At 56.2% G+C, this 25266-nt stretch overlaps 1 protein-coding gene across 2 annotated transcripts in view; it reads left to right on the top strand.

Moving 5' to 3' along the window:
- Positions 1–2130: 2130 nt before the first annotated feature.
- Positions 2131–25266, top strand: part of Prkcz (protein kinase C, zeta) — a gene marked incomplete at its 5' end in the record, with an annotated part of 74124 nt that continues 50988 nt past the window's right edge. The window contains 4 exon segments of one of the 2 annotated variants that reach the window (XM_005404177.2): positions 2131–2287; positions 3017–3138; positions 4024–4113; positions 5050–5100. In XM_005404177.2, the coding sequence (XP_005404234.1) occupies positions 2274–2287; positions 3017–3138; positions 4024–4113; positions 5050–5100 (277 nt within the window). 2 annotated transcript variants of the gene reach the window in all.

Here is a 25266-nt window from a genome sequence, read left to right as displayed (position 1 = left end):
GCGCGGGACGGGCCGCCGGTGCTGACCGACGGGAGCACCGCCCCGCGCTGGCGGCCTCCCGGAAAGTTGGCGGGGACGCGAGGGCCACAGACCTGTACTGATGAAAAGTTCCGCCCAATTGGAAAACTTTGGCGACTTTCCGCTGTACTGGAGACAGAACCGGGCGCTGCGCCGCTGAGCTGCAGCCCCACGGCATTTTCTTGTTTTGAGACCCGGTGTTTGCTAAGTGACTTGCCATCCTCCTGCCTCAGCCTTCCGAGTAGCTGGGATTACCGGTGTGCGCGACTGCGCCGGGCCCATGTTTAAAAATCGGGGTCATCTAAGCTGACCCTGGATTTAAGACGCCTCCTTTGAGAAAAGCCTGGGATCCCCGTGAAAGTCGCGCGCGCTTGCGCTTGTGACGGGTCTCTGGCAGCTGCACTGGGTCGCTGGACCCGGCGTCGGGGCTGCTGGCGCTGCGCCCTGGAATGGGGTGGGCACCTCGCGGGTCACTGCGCGGGGCCCGGGGTGTGGGGAGCTGGTCCCCGGGGCAGCGAGAGGATCGCTTGCGGCGGAGTAGACTGTGGGGTGCTGGGGCCCGGTGCTTCAGGATCGCAGGGCGCTGGGGAGGGGAGCAGAGGCCCGCAGCATTCCCTGGGGGCTGATTGGTCAGTCCTTGCAAAGCACAAGTCACAGAAGGGCAGGGGCGACTGGCAGCCAGTGCCCTCTGACCCCAAGAGTGGCGGGGGCGTCAGGCTGGGCAGCTGCTTGGCCCTAGGGTTTGCCCCGGGAGCTTAACTGTCTCCTCGTTGGGCCGCTTCGAGGCTCCAGCCCTGCCTCTCTGGCTGCTGGTGTCCTCGGGGTGTGGGCGGTGACACGGCCAGAAGGAAGAGGAGGGCGAGGTCAGCAGTCTCTCCCCGGGCCGGTGGAGAAGGCGGCCAGCGCGGTGGGGGGCCCGGATGGTGGTCGTTGTGCAGCAACTGACAGCATCGCAAGCCTGGGACGTCGAAACCGAGGGCAGACGCCCTGTAGGAAGTCACGAGGGACTCATAGGGGCGGGTGCCAGGGGCTGTGCCCTTCCCCGGCCCCGGGCTATGTGCCTCGGCCAGCCCCTGGGAGCGCTTTGGTTACGGTGTAATTCAACCTGTTGACTCCAGTTTCCCTGGCCAGGAGGCGGAGCCCCCACCCTCCTGTTCTCCCCTCCACCCTTTTCCTCTCTTCCCCCTTCAGTGGCCTCCACTCCAGTCTCTCCCTCCCTCCCCTCTCCCCTCCCTCCCCTCCTCTGCTCCGCCCCTCCCCGGAAGTGGCCCTGGGTCACCTTCCAGGGGTTAGACTTAGGCAATGCTGTGGGGAGGTGTTCACGGTGGCCCACCCTCAGATGGAAGCTGTGGGTCTGGGTGACACAGGGACCCAGTCGTCCTGGGGCCCTTCTTGAGATGGCCAAGAATGATGTGCTGGCCTCCCCTCCCCTTCCTGTCCCCCAGGCACCCTAGACTTGAGATCACCTTGAGTGTCCGGCTGCCTGCCTGGTCTCTAGTTGAGGGACTGGGCAGGGCAGGAAGAGGTCAAAGGTAAAAGGGTGCAGACCCTGACCTCTGGAGGTTTTGGGGTCAGGGCTGGCACATGCTGGGCAGAGCATGTATCCCATCTAAGTGATGCCACCTGCCAGCTGTGAGTGGGAGCGCGGCCTCGAGCCTGTCTGATGGCCTATTTCTTCATTGGCATGGGCCTGCAGGCTGTGGGAGGACAGGGTCAGTCCCTGTGGAGAGTGGGCTCCAGGGCAGATGCTGGGTGACAGTGTGGAAGAAGGGGTGGCGGCTCAGTCCACCCACCGCAAGGTGCCGGTCCCAGGGGAGGCAGGTCTGTGGCCAGCCCAGCAGGCCCGCTGGGTGCCTTGCAGAGGGACAGGGCTCCCAGTTGCTCTGTTTATTGTGTTGGGACAGAGGCTCTGGGTACATAGATTTGTGATGTAGGCAACCCTCGCTCCTGCTCCTGCCCTTGGGAGGTTCTAGAGCAGTCAGGCTCAGAAGGGGCTGGTGTCACAATTTTAATGAGCTGGAGAGGTTGGTCCCTGTCACTTCAGGTGAAAATGAGTCACACCCTAGCAAGTCCCTCCCCTGCCTGGGACACGGCATTGGTTCCTTTCACCAGGAAAGGGCCGACCTGCACAGATGGCTGGGAACCTCAGCATCTCCTGACAACCTGGTTCCGATCCCATTTTGAGATGAAAAGATAAGAAGCAATGATAATCGGTGACTCAGTTTTCAACAAAAAGTTCTTGGAATTGTGTCACAATGGAGACACTGAGGTCAGTCCAGTCATTCCTCCAAGGGCTTAAAAAATGCTGCCTCTGGGCCGGGGATATAGCTTAGTGGCGCAGCACCTGCCTGGCAAGCATGAGTTTGATTCCTGGTACTCACAAAATGAAAAACAAAGAAACAAAAAAACTGCTGCCTCTGAGCAGGTGTGGTGCTGTTCACCTGTAACCCAAGGGCGCTGGGAGGCAGAGGCAGGAAGACTGCAAGTTTAAGCCTAGACTGGGAAACTTAGGGAAGCCCTGTTTCAAAATAAAATAAAAGCTGGGTGTGGGGGCGCGCACCTGTCATCTCAGCACTCGGGAGGCTGAGGCAGGAGAATCATTGTGAGTTCAAGACCAGCCTGGGCTACAAAGTGAGCTCAAGGCCAGCCTGAACTGCATAGCAAGACCCTGTCTCAAAAAAAAAAACCAAAAAAAAAAAAAAGTGGCTGGGGTGTAGTTCATGGGCATGAATCAATGGGCTCACACTTGGGGCACCTTTGTGGAGAACTGGAAAGGGACGCAGGGCTATGCTAGGGGGTGCCATCCAGTGAGTCTACCCTGCTCACAGACAGAGCTGGGGGTCCCCAGTCTGGTCATTTTGTGTTTGAGGGGATGGCTGTCTGCTGTCTTTGGGAAACTTTCATTTCCTTTTTCTAGCTGATCGTTTGGTCAGTCAAAACTCAGCGCGTGGCCTGACTCAAGTGTGACCCTAACAGCTCCACGTCCACTTTGCTGCAGGGACATCCTGATCACCAGTGTGGACGCCACCATGACCTTCCACGAGCTCTGTGAAGAAGTGCGGGACATGTGCGGCTTGCACCCACAGCACCCGCTCACCCTCAAGTGGGTGGACAGTGAAGGTAGCCTGTCCATCCTCCCTCAACTGCCCTGCGTGGAGCACTGGGCTGCGGGGCGGAGGCGTTAGAGCTGCTTTCCCGGGAAGACAGCTGGAAAGAGACACAGCTGGGCATAAATGGAAACCCGGGAGAGGGAGGCGAGGTGGCCGTCGGGCGGGATGTCCCTGCTGTGGGTGGACTTGGCCTTGAGTGCGTGGAGTGGTGGTGAGGCCCCTGGGGGCAGGTCTTTACCTGCCCCCTGCCCCTCCTCAGGCCCTGGGCTTTCCTGGGAGGTCGTTTTGGAAGGGTGAGCTCTCGCTTCTATAGACAGTGACCAGCCAGGCACAGCCAGGCCACGGCATCGGCCTGTCCCACTCTCCTCCTCCCTGACGTCTCTCGGTCTCTCTGGTTTTCTATCTCTCTGTTCCTCTTTGCCTCTGTTTTTCTGCATCTGTTTCCTTCCCTGTCTCCCTAGATTCTCCTCAATCCCAGACACATGTCTAAAAACATGTGTTTTTCAATACATGTTGTTTCAATATTTTCTATGCTCCCAATGTTTGTAATGGCGCAATGGGTCGGGGGCCCATCTGGTGGGAGCGGGGTGGCCTCATGCAGCTCCAGGTCCCTGTTTGGCCCAGAGGGCAGGAGCCTCTCATGGGGTCTGGGCTGACCCAGGAGAAGAGTCCTTCTGGCTGCTCTGCTTCCGGGTCCCTCAGGGCTGCAGGTGACCAGGCTGCCTCCCAGGGGGTCCTGAGCTGGCCACTAGCTGGCCTTCAGGGCCTGACCTGGGGTGGCCAATTGTAGGCAGTGATGCTGCCCACCTCAACCCACAGCGGAGTGTAGAGCCGATGCCGCCCCGACCCGCTGTCCTCACTGTGGTGGCCTCAGTGTGCTTCTCGCCCTGCCCAGGTGACCCTTGCACCGTGTCCTCCCAGATGGAGCTGGAGGAGGCCTTCCGCCTGGGCCGTCAGCACAGGGATGAGGGCCTCATCATCCACGGTGAGTGGAGCTCACCTGCTCTCTCAGTCATGGAGCCCAGAGGGCTCGGCGGCCGGTCAGGGCCTGGCACGTGAGGGCAGGGTTGGGGGCTCCCCGCCACCTGCTATTTTCTGCTTTGGTACCGAGGGTTGAAGCTCGACTTTCTAAACCAGAGCCAGGTGGGCCCTGGGGGAGCCTTCAGTTCTGGGCATTTCGGCTTTGGGCTTATGGCTGGCCTGTCCAGTTGCACGGTGTCCCAGGCCCATGGTGGGCCTGGCAGGTGTGGTTGCCCCCTACGTGTCCACTTCTGGCTCTGTAGGGTCCTGTGCCAGGGGCCAGCTATGGAGTCTGAGTAGTTGGAAAAAAAGCCCAACTGTTTAGCCCTTGTGTAGATGTAGTTCTAGACGTAAACCCGAATCGAGGCCACGTATTTATTATGGTGACAGATACATTTATTTGGCCTGCTGTACGTAGAAGCTATGGTACTTTAAGCATTCACGAGTAAGAAAATACTTATTTTAACCAAGTTTCAATATTTTCTATGCTCCTGTTTTAGTCATTTGTAGAAGTCCAGGGTATATCTTATAATAGTTAAATTTGAACTCGTGCATGTGGAGAAATGGCATTTACTGTCAGTCTCCGAGGTGACTGCAGCCCCTTTCCACGTGAGTTTGCTGGTGAGATCAGTAGTCTTCCTCCGACAGCCTTGTCCTCTAGATGCCCTGACTGCCTTCTTGCCTGGATTTTCAGTGGCTTTTGAAGCCTTATGGGATGGGCTTGGCAGGGAGGACACTTTGCTTAGAGGAATCTCCCCAGGGAGGTCCTCCTGGGTGCTGTGTTGAGTGCTTTGTGTGGAAAGACATCTGGTCAACCCAACACAGGGCAGGGCTTTAGGAGGACAGTGTGGGGACAGACTACAAGGGCACTAATGCTCTCGCTTCCTTTCTTTCTATCCAGTTTTCCCAAGCATCCCTGAGCAGCCCGGCATGCCTTGTCCCGGAGAAGACAGTGAGTGCTTCGATTTTCCTTCACCTCACGCCCCGTGTGTCGGGCTGAAGCGCTGATCTGTTGTGCAGAGTGGGGGTGGCGGGTGCTTTTTTGGGAACATGGTCAGCCCCTGGGACTGCGAATGGGGTTTGCATGGTGGCCAGTGTCCTAGGCCACCTCGTGTGTGGGGTCTGTGTAGGGGCGGGGGCAGCTGCTCACTTAGCAGCAGGAGGAAAGCGCCAGGAGGGACAGAGGCGCAGAGGCACCAGGTGGGGATGGCATCACTGTAGCATGCTGACCTCCTGCCCTTCTCCAGCCTGTACCGGGCCTGCTTCTGTCCACACAGGTCTGCGGTGAGGACGTGGCAGCAGGGCCCAGGGCAATGGGCTCTGAGGGGTCCTGTGCTCATGTCTGACCATCCTGGAGCCAGCGCTGAGTGGGGCTCGGTCACTGGGCAGAGCTTTCTAGGCAGCTGGGCCAGCCAGGGAGATGGGCTGGAGCCTCCTGGGCATCCTTGGCCCCAGGCTGTGGGGAAGAGAGTGGTACGGGGGCCACGTGGGGACCTGGAGAGACTGGGGGCCCAGCACCTGTGGCGCGGAATCTGCCTCTGAGCCCCAGCAGCCTGTGGGGCCTTGGAATAGGTGGCTGGCACTTGGGGCTGGGGGCTCCTCCCTGCGGGGTCCCTGTTGCTGATGTCTCTTGTGGTGTGGTGCTGGCATTCCCCAGGAGGGACAGGCACCTGGAAAGGGTATCTTTATGGGGAGGGAAGGCAAGTCTGTCCTGTTCGCTGCACCCCTCGGCCTTCAGGGTGCTGGGCAGCAGAAGGGCCCCACCTATGTCTGCTGCCAGCTGGATGAATTTTCGCAGTACTGGGGGTTGAAGCGGAGACATTGTTACATCCCCAGCCCATTTTTATTTATTTTGAAATACAGTTACATTAAGTTGCTAAGTTTCCCCTGGAATTCACAGTCTTCCTGCCTCAGCCTCCAGAGTGCTGGGATTACAGACATTTAACACCATCTGCTGCTGCCACCTGGATGACTTTTGACCGAGGTGACAAGACTGTTTGTCAGACCCACCTGGAGCCAGGTGGCCCCAGTACCTTTGGGCACAGGGGAAGCCCTGGGCCTTTGTGAAACTCTTCCCTTGGGCTGATACCGGCCACACCCAGCCGGAGTGGGAAGCTCGAGAGCAGTCACAGGGTGTCGTGGTTCCAGGCCTTACTGGAGGGCAGACAGGAGTGTGCTGGGGAATGCAGAGCATGCCTGAGCAGGGGGCAGGACTGTCCTGTACCTGAGGGTTCTCGAGATGAGCCATGGGGCTGGATTTTCCAGGCTTTGTGACACTGGTGCATTTGGAACTTCCTGGAGAGCCTGTGGGGGAGCATGGTGGGCGGCGTGTCTGTCCCCCACCCTGAGTGCCCATCCCCTGGCTGGCTGGGCAGCAGCTGAGTCTCGGCATTTAGATGCCAGGAGTCAGAGGCCTCTGGGCTCTGCTGCTCCAGCAGGCGATGCTTTGGCCTTATGGTCACCCTGCGTCAGCACAGGAAAACCCTGCTCCGGTGACCTGGGACAGGTGACTGTGACTTTGGCGCCTGGTGGGTGCTTGTTTGTGATTTGCTGAGGGCCAGTGACAAGGACCAGACTGGCAGGAAGTGGATGGCCGGTTGAATTGAACCCCTGCAGGGCTCCGTGAGGGCTGGCTGGCTGGGGCGGGCCGTCGTCCCCAGGAGGCCCCATGCCACAACCTGCAGTGCAGTGCCTGCCACACCCCACTCACAGCGCCCCCTGGATGTCACTCGGTACAGCTTCTTTCCCCTCTCCCCTTCCTTCCTTTTCCTTGGGGCCAGGTCTCCCCCTGCTCCCAGTGTGGGCCCAGACCCTGACCTGGCTCCCACTCAGGAGACCTCGGGTGTTTTGTTTTCAGTTGTGAAGTGCTCTCAGCACTCGTGTTAAACACCCGGAGGAAGAGCTCAGCGGTGTTTAGTGCATTCACACCGCTTGGCAGCCGCCGCCTCTATAGGGCCAGCGTGCGTCCCTCAAGACGACCCCCTGCGCGGGGGCAGTCGCTCCAGCCCCTGACAGCCGGCTGGGTCCTGTTCACCTCGGGACATTTCCCGTGGCGAGCCCCATCCTGTGTGGCCTGTTGCGCCTGGCTCCTGCGCTCAGCAGTCTCCTTCTGAGCTGCGTGTTTGCAGTGCTTAGGATTGCGCTTATGCTGGGAGTTGGTATGAGCACAGAGCAGCTCTGGTTTTGTTTTTTCTTCAATTCTCTTTTTCTAATCCCTTTGCCCTCCTCCCTCATCTCTCCATTTTTTTTTGTTGTTGTTGTTCTTTTTTCTTTTTTTTTTTTGAGACAGGATCTCGCTATATAGTCCAGGCTGGCCTTGAACTCAAGGTGATCCTCCTGCCTCAGCTTCAGAAATGCTGGAATCACAGCTGTGTGCCACCACACCTGTTTAACAACTATTCAAGTTTACAACAGAGCACTGTGGACTCTCGACCCATCTTTTCTGTACAGTTCTGTATGTCTTGTTTATAGAGGCTGTTTTTTTTTGGTCCAGTGCATCATGTTTATAGGGTACTGTAATTTTTTTGCTGATTGTACTGTACGGTACAGTGCTGTAGTTTTTTGTTCTCTTATACATTATAGCACTGCATGTAAGAGTCATGCAAATAAATCCAGGCACGGTGATGCACGCCTGTAATCCCAGCACTGGGGAGGCTGAGGTAGCAGGATCGCTGGGAGTTCGGGGCCAGCCTGGACTACATAGTGAGTTTGAGGCCAGCCTGGACTACAAAGCAAGGCCCTGTAACAAAGTCATCAAGGGGCTGGGGATTTAGCTCAGCTGCAGGGTGCCTGCCTGGCAAGCGTGACCTCGTGAGTTCGATTCCCGGTACCGGAAACAAAACAAAACAAAACAAAACAAAAAAACAAACGAAGTCATCAAGTTGGAGTTCCCTTTGAGCATTTCTTTGTTGTGAATATTGTAATGTGCATATGATATACTCCTTTAATGACCTATTCGCAGGAACCTGGCTCGGTCTTAAATTAGGCCTGTCTGTACCACATTTTCTTCATCCATTCATCTGTTAATGGGCATATAGGCTGTTCCCAGGATGTAGCAGTTGTGAATTATGCCGCTATGTTTGATGCCTCACGGTGCCCAGCTGTTTCTGGGAGACGGTAGTAGTAGGAAAGGTAACAGGAACTGTCACCTGGGCAGCTAACAGACTGGCTGGGGCATTGCCTGCTACCATAAACATGGGTGTGCATGTGTCTTTGTAACATGACATTTCAGCTCTTTCAGAAAGAGTCCTAGAAGGGGAATAGCTGGGTCAAATGTGATTTCTATTTTTAATTTTTTAAGGGATCTTCATACTGATTTCCACGGTGGTTGTACAGGTGTACAAGTTTACCTTCCTGCCGGCAGTGTAGAAGGGGTCCTTTTTTCCCTGTAGCCTTGCCAGCATTTGTTATTATTTGACTTCTTGTTTGTTTGTTTTTTGGTTTTCAGTTTTTTGGGACAGGGTCTCACTACATAGTTCAAGCTGGTATTGAACTCACTGTGTTGCCAAGGCTGGCCTCAAACTCGCAGGGTTCCTCCTGTCTCAGCCTTCTCAGTGCTAGGATTACAGGTGTACGCCACCACACCCACCTGGCATTATTTGATTTCTTGATGATGGCTATTCTTTCTAGAGTAAGATGGTATCTCCGTATTGTTTTAATTTGAATTTCTCTAATTGCTACCAATGTTGAACATTTTTTTCATGTATGTATTGGCCATCTGTGCTTCTGAGAAGCATCTGTTCATTTCAATTGCCCATTTTTTGATTGGGTCTTTTACTTAGATCTTTTTATTTATTGGGTCTAATTTTTTTTTAGTTCTTTATATATTTTAGATATTAGTCCTGTGTCTGAGGAGTAGCTGGTAAAATTTATTTCCTATTCGGTCAGTTGTCTCTTCACTTTTTGGTTGTTTCCTTTGCTGTGCGGAAGCTTCTTAATTTGATGTGATCCCATGTGTTGATTTCTTGCGCCACTGGGATTCTTTCCAGAAATCCCTTGCCTGCGCCTGTGTCTTCAAGAGTTTTACCTATATTATCTCCAGCAGGTTGAGTGTTTCTGTTTTAGCACTTAGGTCTCGGATCCATTTTGAATTTAGTTTAATGTTGTTTTAGTTACTTTTCTCATTGCTGAGACAAAGTGCCTTAGGCCCGAAGTTAGGAACAGTTTATTTGGCTCACGGTTTGCAGAGGTTTCGGTCTGTAGTTGCCTGGCTCCAAGACAGGGAGGCACAGCAGAGGAACATCGCAGAGGGGAACAGTCCACGACAGGGCAGGCCCAAGGCAGCAGCAAGCAACAACCAAGGACAGGCAACCATAGGGACCCTCTTTCTGTCCCTTGTGTCTTACCCAAGCTACATCCCCCTAGGGAAGGTGGCACTCACACCCAAGGTGGGGCACCAGTAGTTAATCCTAACCAGAACCATGCCAAACCAATCAGTGGACTAATTTAGTAATTGCACACCCTTGACCCGTGATCACACACTCTAGATCCAGCCACCTCTGAGGAGTCCCACCTGTGACTGCATGAGGCTTTGGGGCTATGTCTAGACACAGCCATAACAAATACGTGGATCCAAATATGGATCTAGACTCAATCTCTGGCATGTGGATATCTAATTTTCCCAGCACCATTTAGTAAAGAGGCTGTCTTTCTTCCAGTGTATGTTTTTGGGTCCTTTGTCAAAGATTAAGTAGTTTAATGTGACTGGGGTTGTTTCTGCTTCTTCTATTCTGTTTACTATTATTATTGTCATTTTCTATTGATCCACATTTCTGTTTTTTGTGCCAGGACCATGCTGTTTTTAACACCATCGTTTTGTAATATAACTTTAAATCTGGGATTGTGATGCCTCCAGCTTTGCTATTGTTACCCAGAATTGCTTTTGCTATTTCGGGTCTCTTTGGGTTCCATATGAATTTTGGGGTTATTTTCTCTAGATCTGTGAGGAATGCTGTTGGTATGTCGACTGGCATTGCCTTAAATCTCTATATCAGTTTTGGGAGTTTGGCCACTTTGTGTTCGTTCTGCCTGTCCTGGAACACAGGGTGTCTTTCCATTGTCTGGTGTCCTCTATCTCCTTTTTCAGTGTGATGTAATTTTTGTTGCAGAGATCTTTCACTTCCTTGGTCAGGTTAATTCCTAAGTATTTAGTTCTTCTTGATACTACTGTAAACAGTACTGTTTTCCTAATTTCTTTCTCAATGAGTTAATTATTAGTGCATAGGAATGCTACTGATTTCTACGTGTTGGTTTTGTGTCCTGCTATATTGCTGAATTTGGTTATTAATTCTAGAAGTCTGTTAGTGGAGATTTTTGTGTCTTGTAAGTATATCATGTCACCTGCAAATAGTGACACTTTGACTTCTTGCTTTCCTATATGTATCCCTTTATTTCTTTCTCTTGCCTGATTGCTCTGGCTAATGTATCAAGGACTGTGTTGAACAGGTATGGTCATGGTGGACATCCTTGTCTTTTTCTTTGTACCGGGAATGAAACTCAGGACCTAGCGCCTGCCAGGCTGGTGCAGTGCTGCTGAGCTGTGTTCCTGGCGACATCCTTGCCTTGTTTCTGGTTTTACAGGGAAAGCTTTCAGTTTTTCCCCATTTGATATGATGTTGGCAGTCAGTTTCCATTCTTTTTCCTCTAAGACAAGATGTTACTATGGAACCCAGGCTGGCCTCAAATTCACCGTCCCTCTACCTCAGCCTCCCAGATGTTAGGATTGTAGGTGTGCTCCACCATGCCCAGCTTTTTTCTATTTTAAAAAATTCTATATAACACAATCTGCCATCTGAACCATTTTTAGATGTGTAGTTTAGTGATTGTGTTCCAGTTGTATAGCCATTGCTCCGTCCTCTGCGGAACCCCATGAACACCTATTCCTGTCCTGTGAACCCTGACTGGGAACCTTCACTGCCCTTTCTCTGTGGGGCTCTGACTCCTCCAGGGACCTCGCAGAAGTGGACTCAGGTCATTTCTGGCTTTTAGTGATGGTTCATGTCCCCCGGCACTGTGTCCTCGGGACCTAGCCACGTGGCGGCCACCGCCTGAGGCTCCTTGATGGCAGCCGAGTGGTGGCCACTGTGGAAAGGGTGCTTTGCCCTTATCTGGCCACCCTGTGTGGGGCCTTGCTGCTTTCACGTTTAGCTGGTGTGAGTGTCGCAGCCACGGTCCTGGTGTGTCCAGGTGTCTCCACCAGCCCATGGCAGTTCTTCCCCTGAAGAGGGACTGCTGGCTGTGGGTCGTTCTCTAAGACAAGATGTTACTATGGAACCCAGGCTGGCCTCAAATTCACCGTCCCTCTACCTCAGCCTCCCAGATGTTAGGATTGTAGGTGTGCTCTGTGATGAAGACCTGCCACACTGCTTCCCGTGGACTCTGCGCCGTTTCACATTTACACCACGCGGCCCCAAGGGTTCCGGTATTCTCCACATTCTCCCCAGCACTTGCTATTTTCTCTGTTTTGTTTGTTTTCGACAGCAGGCTGAGTCCTAATGGGTATCTCCTGGGGCCTGGCTGATACCTCCCTAGTAACCAGGGATGTTGAGCACCTTCGCCCGTGCCTACTGGCTTCTTTGGAGAAACGTCTCTTCGAACCCTTTGCCTTTTTGGCTTTTGTTTTGTTTTTGTGGGATTTTGTGGTGGCTGTTGTTGTCTGTTTTACAGTGGGATCTTGCTGGGTGGCTGTCATGGCTGTGTCTGGATGTCCCCCAAAGCTTCATGTGGTCAGAGGTGGGGCCTTTTCAGAGGTGCCTGGAGCTAGAGTGTGTGACGCTGGGACTGATTCGTGGTGCAACGCTAGCATCAAGGGCACTAGGACTAAGGGTGCCTGCTCCCCGCCCTGAGTAGCCTGGATAAGATATAAAAGGGCAGAAAGATGCTGCTAAGGCCCCTGGTTGCTTTGCTATCTTCTGCCTGCCATGAACTGTTTCTCTTCTGCGGTGTCGGTCGGCCAGGCTGCCCTGCCCTGGAGCCTCTACCAACCGTGAGCTGAAATAAACCTTTCCTCCTTTAACTTTGGTGTCAGTTATTTTTGTCTCAGCAGTGAGAAAGTAACTAAGACAGTGGCCCAGGCTGTCCTCTGCCTCCCTGGTCTGGGTCCTCCCGCCTCAGCCTCTCGAGGGGCCAGAACTGCATGTGGGCGCTATACCTACTTCCCTTGACCTTCTCTTCTTATCTTTATTAAAGGGGAGCTATTATTTTCTCCTTTTTTTTTATTTTAATGTAATACAAGTAGATATTAATAAAATAAACATTTCTGTAAAAAATATGGAGCAAAATTTCATAACAAAATAATTAGAAAATAACAATAGTTAGTGTACAGTGTGACAAAACAATGGCCAAGACGTTACTCAAAGTACAAACCACAGACAGCCTTTGCCCTTTTTTAAGTTGGGTCATTGTTTTGTTGGTGCTGGGGGTTTTCTATAGATCTAGATCAAAGTCCCTTCAGCTACGTGATTTACAAATATTTTCCCTCCTATTTGTTGCCTTCTTTGAGAGTAGAGCTCTTTGCTGTACATTTTAAAAATTGTCCTGGAGTCTGGTTTGTCTGGTTTTTCTTTCTCCCCTTTTTATCAGCACAAGTGTGCAGTAGCTACCGACCAGGCTCCCATGGGAGCCTGCGCTTGTGCACAGCGAGTGTGTCTTCCCGGTCCTTCCACCTCCTCCCTGCCTCAGCTCCTGGTCGCCCTCACTTTTGGAGAAGCTCTAGCTCCCTGCTTCCTGTTATCTATCCTTTGTCGCTCTTTACTTATACTTCAAGTTTCTCATACGAGAGAAACCCTGTGATGCTTAAGCTTGTGTGTCTGATTTGTCTCACGTATCATGATGGTCTCCAGGTGCGTCCAGTTTCTGAGAAATGCTCAAGCTTGTCCTTCTTTGTGGCAGAGTAGTACTCTGCAGCGAGTAAACACCACACTTTCTTTACCCGTTCATCTGCCGATGGACAGACTGCAGCTGAGATTCAGTAACTGTAAACTGTGCTGCTGTGAACTTGGGTGTGCGTGTGTCGCTGTGCTACAGTGTCTTCAGCCTAGAAGGGAAATGGCTGGGTCGGATGGAAACTGTAGTTGTGGTTTTGTGAGGACGCTCCACGCTGGTCTCCACAGTGGCCGCACCAGCCTCCATCCTTAGCAGCGCGGTCCCACTGGTGTTTGTTGTTAACTCGATTTCTTGATGGCGGCCTTTCTTTTTGGAATGAGATGGAATCTCAGTGTTGTTTTAACGTGCATTTCTCTAATGCCCAGCTGTGCTGAGCAGTTTTTCATGTATTTATTGGTCTTGTACTTCTTTTGAGAAGTGTCTATTCATTGCACTTGCTCATTTTGATTGGATCTTTTATTTTGGGGGTCTAATGTTTTGAGTCCTTTATGCATTCTAGATATTAACCCTTTGTCCAAGGTGCAGCCAGCAAACACTGCCTGCTCTGTCACTGTTGCCTCACTCTGCTGCCCTTTCCTTTGCTGTGTAGAAGCTTTTGTATCTGCATTTTCCTTTCCTTGCTTATGCTTTTGTTGTCATGTCCAAGAAATCTCTGCTAAACCCAGTGGTGTGGAGCTGTTGTCCTGGGTTTTTCCTGAAGTGTTATTTCCTCAGATGACCCTCAGTGGGTCCTCAGAGGGGACCCACTCTGAGTTACCCCATGTCTGCTGTGAGGTAAGGCTGCGGCCTCGTCCTGACCCTGCTCCCCAGATTTTCCCGGCAGCCTCTGTACCCCCCGCATGGTTCTGGCATCTCCTAGAGGCTCATTTGACCCTCGGTGTAAGGACTTACTTCTGGGCTTTCTCTTCCTTGCTTTGTATGTCTGTCTTTGTGCCACCCCAGGAGGGATGGATTTTATAAAATTCTTTTTCTGTGCCAGTTGAGGTGATCGTGTGTTTCTCCCCCTTGCTCTGTTAGTGTGGGATGTTATGCTCAACAGTTTTCATAGCTTCAGCCATCTTTGCATCCCATGAATATATCCAGTTTGGTCATGGGGTATCATCATCATCATTGTTATTATCATTATTGTTGAGACAGATCTGGCTTTGTAGCCCAGACTGGCCTCAAACTTGCAGTGCTCCTCCTGTGTCGGACTTCCAAGTGCTGGGATTCCAGGTGTATGCCGCCTGCCCAGCTTCTCGTGGGTGTGCTGTAGTTATTTTCATATGCTGCTAATCACTATGTGCCTGTTTCTGCCTCTTTTCTCTTCTCTTCTTTTGGTACTGGGGACCGAAACCAGGACCTCATGGGTGCTCAGCAAGTGTTCTGCTACTGAGCCAGGAGCCTGGCCCTTTTGATTTATTTTCAGGCCGGTTCTGCCTGCTATGAGCCTGTGACCGTCTGCCTCAGCCTCCCAGTGCTGGGTCACAGGTGGCACCACCATGTTCTTCTCACAGGCACACGGGTCACTGGACTCAGGGCCACCTGGGTAATGCTGGACGCTCACCCTGAGACCCTGACTCCACTCTGCAGAACACTTGCACACGGAAGATCGTGCCTGTGGTTCAGGGGTGGATGTGGACGCGTCCCAGGGCAGCCACTGCTGGCCCCTCAGTCATGGCCACATCCAGATCCCTGGTGCACGGCCTCCCCATGGTGCGGTTGGTGCTGTGGTGCAGGGTAAGGTGGGGTCCCGGGCTGGCAGTGGGTGGGGTTCGTAGCAGGCGGAGGCCTCAGCCTTGGCCCTGACCCCTGCGCTCTGCTCACACCTGGCTGCTATGCTTTTGACGTGTGATTCTCTCGGTCTAGGTGCTCAGTGATGGACACAGAGCTGCCCAGCAGCAGAGGGGACAGAGGACCCTGTCCTCGGGGTTGGCTTGGGGTCACCATGGTGGCAACTGCTGAGTGCAGGTGGCACCTGGGATGCTGTGTGTGTGACTACGAAGGAGTTCAGTGCAGCGTGCACATGGTGCCACCATCCTGCTGGCGAGACAGTATGTGACTTTGGGCAGATGTGGGAGGTAGCCCACGCCGCAGTTTCCCCCGTAAAAGAGAGGCAGGTAAGGGCTGATGGCATTTGGAAGGGCCCTGGAACACACTCCATGCTCGGTGAGGCCCACTGATGCCTCTGCCACCAGACCCAACGGTGATCGGGTAGGACTGCGTCCCCTGTGGGGTGCTCAGCCATCCTGTCCTCGGCCAGCTCAGGACGGCATCAGGGTGGGGAGGCCATGGCATGGGCTTCTTCGGGGCTCTGCTGAGAGTCCAGGCGGCCTGGCGGTTATCTGGAGCACTTCCCATCAACCTAGCATGTAGGTTCCCGGTATTTATAGGTATGCCTATTGTTTTATTAAAAATCAGTTTCATTCAGCTTTGTCTCAAATTATTTGCAAGAAACTGGAAAGGCTTCTTTTCCACCTAAAATAAGCTTCCCACAGAAATAGCAGTCTACCAGTTCAGCCTGTGTTTTCTAGAGTTCTGCAGAGTATTTGGAATGGATCGGGGGAGAGAACTTGGCTGAAGGGCAGTGTTTGTGCTGTAAAGCTGATCACATACGTGAAGTTTTGCATTGGTCCAGGATAAATTTACATTTTCTGCTGAGGCCCAGCGTGGCCCCGGCAGTGCAGTGCTGGTAGGGTTTCACAGCCGTGGGCAGGGCTACAGGCCCTTGCAGTGGGGGGCCAGGTACTGAGCGTCATGGACCACAAGGTCTCCCTCAGAACTGTACAGGGGACGTTGTAGCTGACACTTTGGTGAGTGTGCTGGTTGTGTCCCCGTGAAATGTTACCCACGGACACTGACGTTGGTGTTTCCTATGCTTTTCTTGCATCTCAAAATGTTATTCTTTTTATATTAATCAATCAATTAAAAATGTAAGCGCCACCCTGTCTGTCTGGCTTGGAGCCCCGGGGTTTGTGGTTTGATAGCCCCCTTCCTGTAAAGGCATTGGGGACCTTCTGCTGACAGAAGGGGCCCCAGGACCCCATGTGCAGTGTCACATTCCATGAAAAGCTGGTGTCCATGGAAAAGTGACATTGGCCACCCCGGCAGTGATGGAGTACAGGCTCTGACCCAGAGCCTGCACCATGGGTGCAAATCAACACGGTCATGGGTGTGAGTATCCTACCTGACTCAGGTGTGTGCAGCCAGCAGAGCCAGACACTGCTGCCATAGAGAAGCTGGCTCATCATCCCAGAGAGGCCACACGCCACACAAGGAAGCCCTGGGGCCGGCAGCAGGGGGAGTGAGGGTAGGCATGTGCCTGAGCCAGGCGGGCAGAGGGAGCAGGCAGAGGGCTGGCTGGGGCAGGACTGGGCAGAACATAGGCCCTACAGGAGGTGAACGCTAGCCCTCATGCCAACTGGTCTGTGTTTGTCTCTAGTCCTGTGCTGTCTCTAGGACTGGCCACTGGAGAGGGCACCAGGCCCTAAATGCCAGCACAGCAAGTGTGCCCTGGCACCTGCTGGTGACGGCTGGCAGCAGACTTTGTGCCCTGCCACCTTGTGCCATGTTGATCACTATGTTCCTTTGCTGAGTGGTGGGCAGCAGGAGTTGCCCCTTCTTCCCCGCTCCCCTCGAAGTGCTGGGCGCTGTAAGGCACCACGAACATCGGGGTGCTCTGGGAAAGGAGATGCTTCCTATTTACAAGAACTGAAGGAAACCCCTGCCTGCATTCTGAGCGCCTGGGAGTGTTGGGGGACCTAGGTAGGGTGGAAGTTGGTCCTGGCGCAGCCAGGCAGGAGCCAGCACAGCCTGAGGTCCCATGTGGGGTGCAGAGCACCTCCGCCTAAGGCTGGGGTGTGGTCGGAGCTCTCCCAGCCCCTGCCCTTGCTGGCACCCACCCCTTGCACACAGTGAAGTTAAGTGGGGGCAGCAGCAATGGCATCGAGGGCCACTGACCCTGGGGTTGGATGCCCGTGGCCCCTGGGTGTTTGTGTGGGTGTCTGGACGAGGCCAGAGGTCACTCCCAGGCCTATGGCAGCTGCACCCCAAATCCCAGTCTGGGGGCTGATCCTGCGGACCCCGTCAGCTGGTCTCTTCCGGATGTTGCCTTCACAGGCTCTGCAGCCGAGCCCTCATGCCGTGCTGTGGCCCCTCATGCCGTGGCCCCTCCAACGCTCTCCCAGCTGCTCGGTGCCGAGATGCTTGTTTTGGTGTGACGTCAGCTCCCCGGTATCCATGCCGCGTTTTACTTTGTGCCTCAGCTGCCGGCTGCAGCTTCCCAGGGGAGCCGGGTACCACCCGGGCCTGGAGACATGAGGAGGCAGGGAGGTGCGGGGCGGGCAGCGGGGCGGCCAGCCTTCCACTAGAGCTGCTCCTCCTGTGGTGGCCCACTCTGCCTATTGTCGGTGGGTCGGAGGCCAGAGGACGCACAGCAGCTCGGCTGTTAAAGGGACAGAAGATGCCTCCCTGCACGCCCACCACCCGCAGTGCATAAAGAATTCCGTGCCGGGGAGGCAGGGGAAGAAGGCTGGTGAGTAATGCGCATCTCTCCCTGGATTTTCCCGGCTGGTGGCAGCGGCGGCGGCAGCGGCTGCGGCCGGCGGCAACGGCAGCAGCGCTGTTGGTTGCAGGCCGTGTGTATGCAGCGGAGGGGCTGGGAGTCGGCGCCGGTCCTGCATCCTGGCTTTGCCACAGCTTGCGTGCCGCACAGCTGTTCCTGCACTGACTCGGCAGCGCCCGGGCGGCCCTGTTGGGGAAGCACCGTGAGGGGCTGTTGTTTACCTGGGGTGTCGGATTTTCAGAAAATACGCCCAGAGGATCACGCTGGCTGCACGAGCGCGATGCGGCTGAGGCGGGCGTGAAGGAGGGAGATGCACGCGGACGGTATGTGTGAGGCCTCAGTCACGCAGCTGCTGCAGAGGCTGGCGAGGTGCAGGAAGCCCGTTTCCAGGCCACCCAGCCCTGGGGGCCTCTGGCCCCAGGGACACTGCCTGGGCTGGTGGTGGGCAGTTGCAGGCCTGAGAGTCTGTGTCGTGGCACAGAGAACGTGCATGTCTGCTGCTTGCTTTTCATCCTGCACTGCTGTGAGCAGACCGATCGATAGCACCACAATGGTGAGGTCTGAGCACCGGCCTGCCGGGCCCGTGCCCAGCAGCCAGCACCTGTCTCCGTAAACGAGCACCGCCCGGCGGCTGGCTGCGCAGGGTGAGCCTGCCCTCCAGCCTGCCTGAGCTCCAGCTTTGTGTTGACACCAGCGTCATGTTGGTGTCGGGGAGGCACCAACATGATAACGTGCCCAGCTCGCTCCACAGGGTCCTGGCAGCCAGCGGGCAGCGAGGTTCTAGGTCTGGCTTTCTGTTCTGAGACAGTTGGAGGTAGATTGGATGGGTCTGGGGGCCGCATGGCCTTTGGTGGGGGCCTGGGAATGCGGGTGCTTTTCTGACGTCCATTTTGCAAGGTGTTTTTGTAAAAACACAAACACGAGAGGCAGCTCTCCCTGCCAGGGTGGCAGAGCCCCGGGCCTGGGAGCACTGGGTACAGGGAATGGGAGGGGGTGGCGCTCCCTCCTGGCACGGCGAGGTGCTGGGTGCTCTGCGCTGGGTGCTGGCGGGGGGCAGAGGCCACGTCTTCCCCCACATCTTCCTTGGCACAGGCTGCTGCCGTCGGCCCGTGCAGGTTGCAGGGCGAGCTAGGTCCTTTTGATCTTTGGATTATGGAAATTCTGGCGTAGGGATGGGTGGAGGCGAGGCGTCCAGCGGGGTGTCTGCACGCCTGCTGGGGAGAGACGAGCTGTGTCATAGCTGCTCTGAGTGCCTGGGCACCCTGGCCTCTTTCCTTTCCTGTGACCACCCGCTGGCGGCACGCACGGGCGCGAACCTCCGCGTGTAGATGCCCCGCCAGGGTCCCCAGGGCCGGGAAGCCTGGGGTGGTGGCTTCCGGCCCCGTGGTCCTCGGTGGAGCTCAGGGCTCCTTCCCTGCAGAGAGCCGACCTGCACTGGTGCTGCCACCCGGCGTGGCTGTGGTTGCCTGTGTTTGTCTTGGCCAAATCTGCATGGAGTCACCGTGTTCCTGTCCCAGCGGCAGTAGACGCCAGCGGGCTCTGTCTCCCACTGTCTTCCTGAAGTTGGGGCCACCACTGTTATGTAAGGAGTTATGTGTGCTGTGTGTAGCCGGGCTCAGTGCCACACAGGCTTTGACCCCAGGCCACCTGTCACACAAGCCCAACCCTGAAGCGTCCACTCTGGCCGGGGGCTCGTGCTGGGTCTGGCGGGCAGTGGCAGGGTTGTCTGTGGTCCCAGCGGAGACTTCTTGCATGCATTGCCAGAAGTCCCCCGTGTCACCGGTCTCTGCCCTCCCTGCTGAGGCCCTGGTCACGGCAAAGGGGCTGACATGGAATGTGACTGTCAGAAGGGCCATGGGGGCTCAGGCTCCAGAATCTGTGGGATCCCAGGATGGGTGGCCGTGGGCACCTGTGCTGGCCTCGATCTGTGAGGAGGGTGTGTGAGGGGTTGTCCCAAATGGGTGCCCTGGAGGACTGAGACCCCAGGTGATGCCTGTGCTGTTAAGGGGAAGCCCTCTTTGGAAAGTCTGATGGCATCTGGAGAATCTGGAATGTTCCCTTTCTGTGCTCCCTCCTGGTGCTCAGGGGACCCGGGGGGTATAGCCTCATCTCACTGCACCCCACCAGCTCATCTTCCTGCCACGGCAGCCACAGGGCCTTTGCTTATACTGCACCCTCCCCTCCTGCGCCAGGGGTGGCGCTTGGGGCCACTGCTCCTGCCTGCCATCACTCTGCACCCAGGGAGCCTAGGGGCCAGGCACAGAGCGGGCACTGTGTTACTTTGTGACAGGGCTGCCGTCCAAACCAGCCACTGCCCTGACACTCAGGCCGGTTTTGGTGACAACAGCAACCCCTGTCCATCCTACCCCCATCCCCCGTCATGTGGAAGATGCCCGCAGAGCCCCACTGCGTGCCGAGGCACACAGTTCATTTTTAGAACTACCCTAAATACGAGGAGTAGGGCACCTCATTTATGACTGGCTGCTTCTCCCGTCTCGTCTCCAAGGACTCTGGGTGGAACCAGCTGGAGTCCAGCCCTCCCCAGGAGCCACAGCACTGGCCACAGAGCCAGCCATGGTCCCCGCAGGGGCTCAGCCCAGGCCTCACAAGCTGGTCAGGTGCGGCGCCTGCGGGGCAGAGGGGCCAGCCCGCGTTGTTTCGCTCAGCATTGAGTGCGCCAGGTCTTTTCAAAGTTTGCTTTTCCTGTCTCTCCTGTGGGAGATGTGGAAAGATCTGATTTCCAAAAGATGGAGGCACCCTGTGTGGGGTGAGCCGTGAGGGCCCGATGGGTGCAGGCTGCTGGCACCGCTCTGCCGCCCTGGTCCCAGGCCTGGGCAGCCCCTCGGTGTGCTCTGCTCTGAAGTGGGGTTGAGGAGAGGAGTCGAGCCCCGAGCCCTGTGTCTCCTCCAGTGAGAAGTCGCAGTGCTGTAACTGCTGATTGCTGTCACAAAGTCTGTGCTGTGCATTGCTTTTATTTAAAAATTTATTTTGAGCTAGAGCCCATTTCCACTCTAAGGTAATGAGATGCCCCCGAGTGACTGAGGAGAAGCCGGCAGGCACCCCGGCCTGTGTCCTGCCCGGCCCGCTCAGCACTGATTCTGGGCTCCACATACCGCGCCTGTGCTGCTGTTCCGGGGCCCCTCCGTCCGGGCTGTTGCCTGGCACCGGTCTGGGACCTGGCAGTCAGCTGTCCTTCCTTCCTCCCCATCCCTGCTTGGCGTTGTTATGGATCTACAAATGCCTGTGAGCCGCTACTTCCCTTCCAGCACAGCGTTTGGTTTTCCTTGGAGTCGATGCTCGTGCTGATGTTGTGTCCTGAGGTTCTGGAAAATCCCGTCTCCCAGCTGGAGGCGCCCGCCTTGATGCAGTGGTCTCCACGCCCCGACCAGGGCTCCCTGCGTGTGTCACGGGATCTCTCGGGCCCGGCTGGAAAGCCAGCTCCTGGTCCAGCCACTTCTACCTTTTCCACCTGCTCTGTGGTGGAGCTGCCCTCCAGACGCTGTCAGTCGGGCACAAGGTCACGGGGCGGATTGCTGAGTGTGCGCGGTGGGAAGGCTCCACAAGGTGTGGGAATGTGCTCACCCACCGGGTCCTCGTGTCCCACAGCACTGCTCCCTCGTCTCTGGCTTCGAGGCTTCAAGTGGGTTTGGAGCTGGGGTTGATTTGGGGTGCACGTTTCTCCGTGAGGTGCCGAGGTGCTCTCACATTTTTCGTGCTCTCGCGTTGCCGGCTGGGAGCTCTGCAGACGGAAGTGCGGGACACTCAGGCAGGAAGTGCGGTGGCCACTTTTCGCTGATGACCAACCCTGCTGCTGCCATCCTTTTCCAGTTTCTTCTGGTCGTTGCTTGGGCTTCCTAAACTGCTCCTCTGCTTTTCTAATTTCTGTTTCTCTAGGTTTCGTATTGTTCTTCTCTTTCATTTTCCAGGAGAGTGCTGTTCCCTGAGCTTTCTTGTAAGGTGAGTGCACAGCTCCTGTCTTGCACCAGGAGGCGCCGTGGAGGGAGCAGGTGCAGAGCACTTTCACGGTCATGAGCTTCCTGCGTGGGCTCCTCCCCCGCCATGTCCCATGTGTCGCGTCCCTCCTTCTCCTCCACTGGAGGCAGACAGGTCAAGAAATTGTCTCAAACCACACAGCTGTGCGCGGTGGCCCTGGGCCGCAGTCCATGTTGCCTACTGCGGTGCCACATGGCGTAGGTTCATTTCCTGCGTCAGACCTCAGCTCTGCCACCCACCCGTGACCTTGGTCACTGCACCGTCCAGCCCCTCTCTCAGACCTCATAGAACAGGGGCAGCAGTCCTAGGCTTGGTGTGCAGCTGTGGTGAGGACTGATGTGAACACAGTGCCACGCCGGCTCGGCTGATGCCACGGCCCGGGCAGGTGGTGTGTGCGGTGGGCTGGCGACGGCTCCTTGTCCAGCATCTCCTGGGGCTGGGGCCCACTGGTGAGTCACTGTGGGGTGGTAGCAGACAGCAAGTCCCGGCTGGCCTCCGCCTGGGACCCTCCTTGGTGGCTGGTCTACACCCTGCGCATCTTGCTGACCGATAAGAAGACTGCGGCTGTCGGAGCTGCTCCTTGTTCCCAGTGCCCAGGGCCTGGCTCCAGCCTGGCCCACTTGGTCTCTGCCCAGTCTGCTTGTAACTGTGGGGTCATCTGCCCCTCAGTCCCGGAACCGCTGTCCCTGCCTGGACTTCCCTTTGCTGTGGTGGATTGTCAGAGCTTCGCTTCCCTGGTCTGTGGCTTTGGGCGGGATTGCAGGGAGGCGGACCTGTGCCTGTGAGGCTGTCTGCCCAGGGGATGTCTGGATGGTACTCTCTGAGCTGCCGAGGTGGTGGTGGAGGGGACAGAGGCGGGCAGCCGGTGGCTGTTGGGAATGAGCAGGAGCCTCCGCGTCTGTCTTCTGAGGTGCTGAGGACTGGACCCCAGGCCTCAGGGTGAGCGTGCACTCTGCCCCAGCCACACCTGCGGCACCCCGGCCCGATTGCCGTGGGAGCGGAGGGCAGGCTGAGGGCGACAGCTTTAGGGCCTTGTTCTTGCGGCCCTTGCCTCTGGCTCAGCGGGCAGCTTTCAGGTGCCTTGGCCACACAGAGGAGGTGCTCACCCATAGCCGGGGGCCCGGCAGGACCCTGAGCAGAGGGCTTTGCTGGGCAGAGGCTGTGTGGTTTGGAAATAGACTGTTTGTAGAAATGTGTGGTTTATGGGAGGTTGCGATCAAGTGCTGCCGTGTCGCGGAGCCCGTGGGCAGCACCCCCACTGCTGGCACCGTGCTGTGGCTGATGGACCGGTGCTGACTGGTTAGCTCAAGTCTGCCCTGTCCCGAGGTCCTCGTGCCTGCCTGTGTCCTCCACCCAGGACCCCATGACGTCCACCCAGGCTCTCCTCCGGCTCCTCTGCTGCTCTGGACAGTGTTTAGGTGCTGGCCAGGTGTGTGGGTGTCTGGATGGGGCTGTGGGCCAGGGTCTCCTCGTGAGGCACTTTCCTGTGGGTGCGCTGGCCCTCAGCCTCCCTGCACCGCTGATCTGGGCCCCAGGCTTGCCTATGCTCTCAGGAAGGAAGGGTGTCACACCACAGGCCACCCGCGGGGGCAGGTGTCGTGCTGTCCTTGAGGGAGGAGAGACCTTTCAGTTGTGGAGGCATTGCCACCCCATCCGTCTGTCCTGCCTGGGCGCTGCATGTCTGTGAGGAGGAAGGGCAGGTGCCGGCCCCCAGAGGACCCCGCTTGGCGCCCTGTGGGTGTCACCGCACATGGGGCTCTTCAGGTCACACTCGGTGAAGTGCGTCCTTCAAGCGGCTGTTTGTCTGCCTTAAACAGAGAGGCAACAAGGAAAATTGGATTTGAATGGAGACTATAATTAATCATTCTGTGAATATAAGATTACTTCATTAAGCATGCCTAGCTGGAGGACGTTCAACGTCGGCTCTGGGGAAGACAAAGCAGGCAGATTTGTAGCCACAGCCCATGACTTTGGGCGACCCGGGGTAGGGAACACTCAGTCAGCCTGGAGCTGAGTCCCCTGTCCCAGGAGCCCCTTCATGGGGCGGTGTCAGGTGGCAAACAGGCTCCCCGCGGCTCACTGCCTGAGTGTCCATGACTTTGTGCTCCTCCACCGTGGCGGCTGGGCAGCAGGTGGGGTGCAGGTGTCCGCGCCTTGTGGTGCCTGTGCTGGCCTTTCACATCCCAGCTGGGCCGAGCAAGAAGCGGAGTCTGGGGCCACTAGGATGCTGAGGTCTGTTTTCAGTACCGCAGGCCCAGTACTCAGGTGCTGGCTATCTATCTGTCGCGAGCCTTGGGGTGCCCCTGCATCGGGCCCTGTGGGAGCAGAGCACTCCCCCTGCTTCTAATGGGCTAACTGGGATGTTTTCAACTTGAGGTGTCCACAGGGCTGTGACCCCAGGTCCCAGAGGGACGGTGGGGCTGGCTCGAGGCGGCTGCATCCCAGCCCTGTCCCCTCCAGTTCTGAGTCCAGCCCGGCACTCAGTCAGCAGCAGGCTGCTGGCCCAGCCTCGCCTCAGTTTACCCTCATGAAAGTGGCCAAGGCCTTCAGGGAGCATTTAGATGACAGTATTTACAGTGTCAGGAATTGGAGATAGGAAATATTTATTCAGTTAACAATTATAAACCCACTTCGTGCAAACGTAAAGAACATATCTTGATGAATTGCAGCCATTTTCTTTGCTCGCCCCGTGGGTGGCGCAAGGGACTGAGCCCAGGCCCTGTCATGCTCCGCACACTTCCACACCTGAGCGCTGCTGCCATTCTCCAGACAGGACCAAGTGGAGGTGGGGCTCGCGTCAGGTGTAGGGGAGCCTGTGGCCGCCGCTGTCTCTGGTGGAGGGATGTGGCGAGGACCCCGTGAGCGCGCGAGTACCTCAGGTGGAGGCAGACTCCTCCTCGGTGTCTCCCTTGCCTCCTTCTGAAGCCGGCACTGCCGACTCCACTGGCCGAGCTATCGCCTTGTGTGCGAGCACAGATGGCTGCCGTCCCACTGTCCCGTGGCCACCTGCCGGGGCCCCGTGTGGGCCTGCCCCGGCTTCTGGTGGTGGGAGTACAGGAAAAGCACAACCCTCGACCTACTAGATGTCGACGTGCCGAGTTCCTGGCCTCATGGCGTGGAAGAGTGCAGTCGCAAACCAAAGGAGGGAGCCAGGAGTGCCTCCCTGGAAGTGGAGACGACAGTGGCTCTGGATCCCAGGAGGGGGCTGGTGTGGACACCGATGCCCTCGTCAGGAGTATTTACGCGGCAGAGTCACGACGTGGGTACAGTGGGTCAACCACGGCCCATCTGTGGGGTCATGAGGACGCTGCTCAGTCAACGGGTAGCAAGGGTCAAGGGAAGAGCCAGGCTCTGGGGCAGGGCGCAGGGTGCGGCTCTGGATGCTCTGGTCACCACGCCTGAGGCCTATCTGGGCCCACTGGGCCAGGCGGGGCTAGTTACAGTGTAATCTCAGGTTGCTGTTTCTCCCTCCTCCACCTCTGTCCCGAGGCCTGACTCCCTGACTCCCGATTTGCCTCCAGCCACAGTTCTGATGTCTTTATTTTTGTGCTCACCTCCTCCAGGGCTGGTCCCTCTCTGAGGCGTGTTAATTTCTCTCTTAACTCAGCTGCCCATAATCGTGGCTGTGGGGGGTACTGAGCCCCCCTGAGTCCCTGTCATCCCTGGGAATGACCCACCTGGGCGGCCCAGAGTTGGAGC

The sequence above is a fragment of the Chinchilla lanigera genome, unplaced genomic scaffold, assembly GCF_000276665.1.
Source record: "Chinchilla lanigera isolate Chin_1 unplaced genomic scaffold, ChiLan1.0 scaffold00085, whole genome shotgun sequence".
NCBI lineage: Eukaryota > Metazoa > Chordata > Mammalia > Rodentia > Chinchillidae > Chinchilla > Chinchilla lanigera.
The sequence above is the reverse complement of the archived record's forward strand: the minus strand, read 5'-3'. Positions and strand labels throughout refer to the sequence as shown.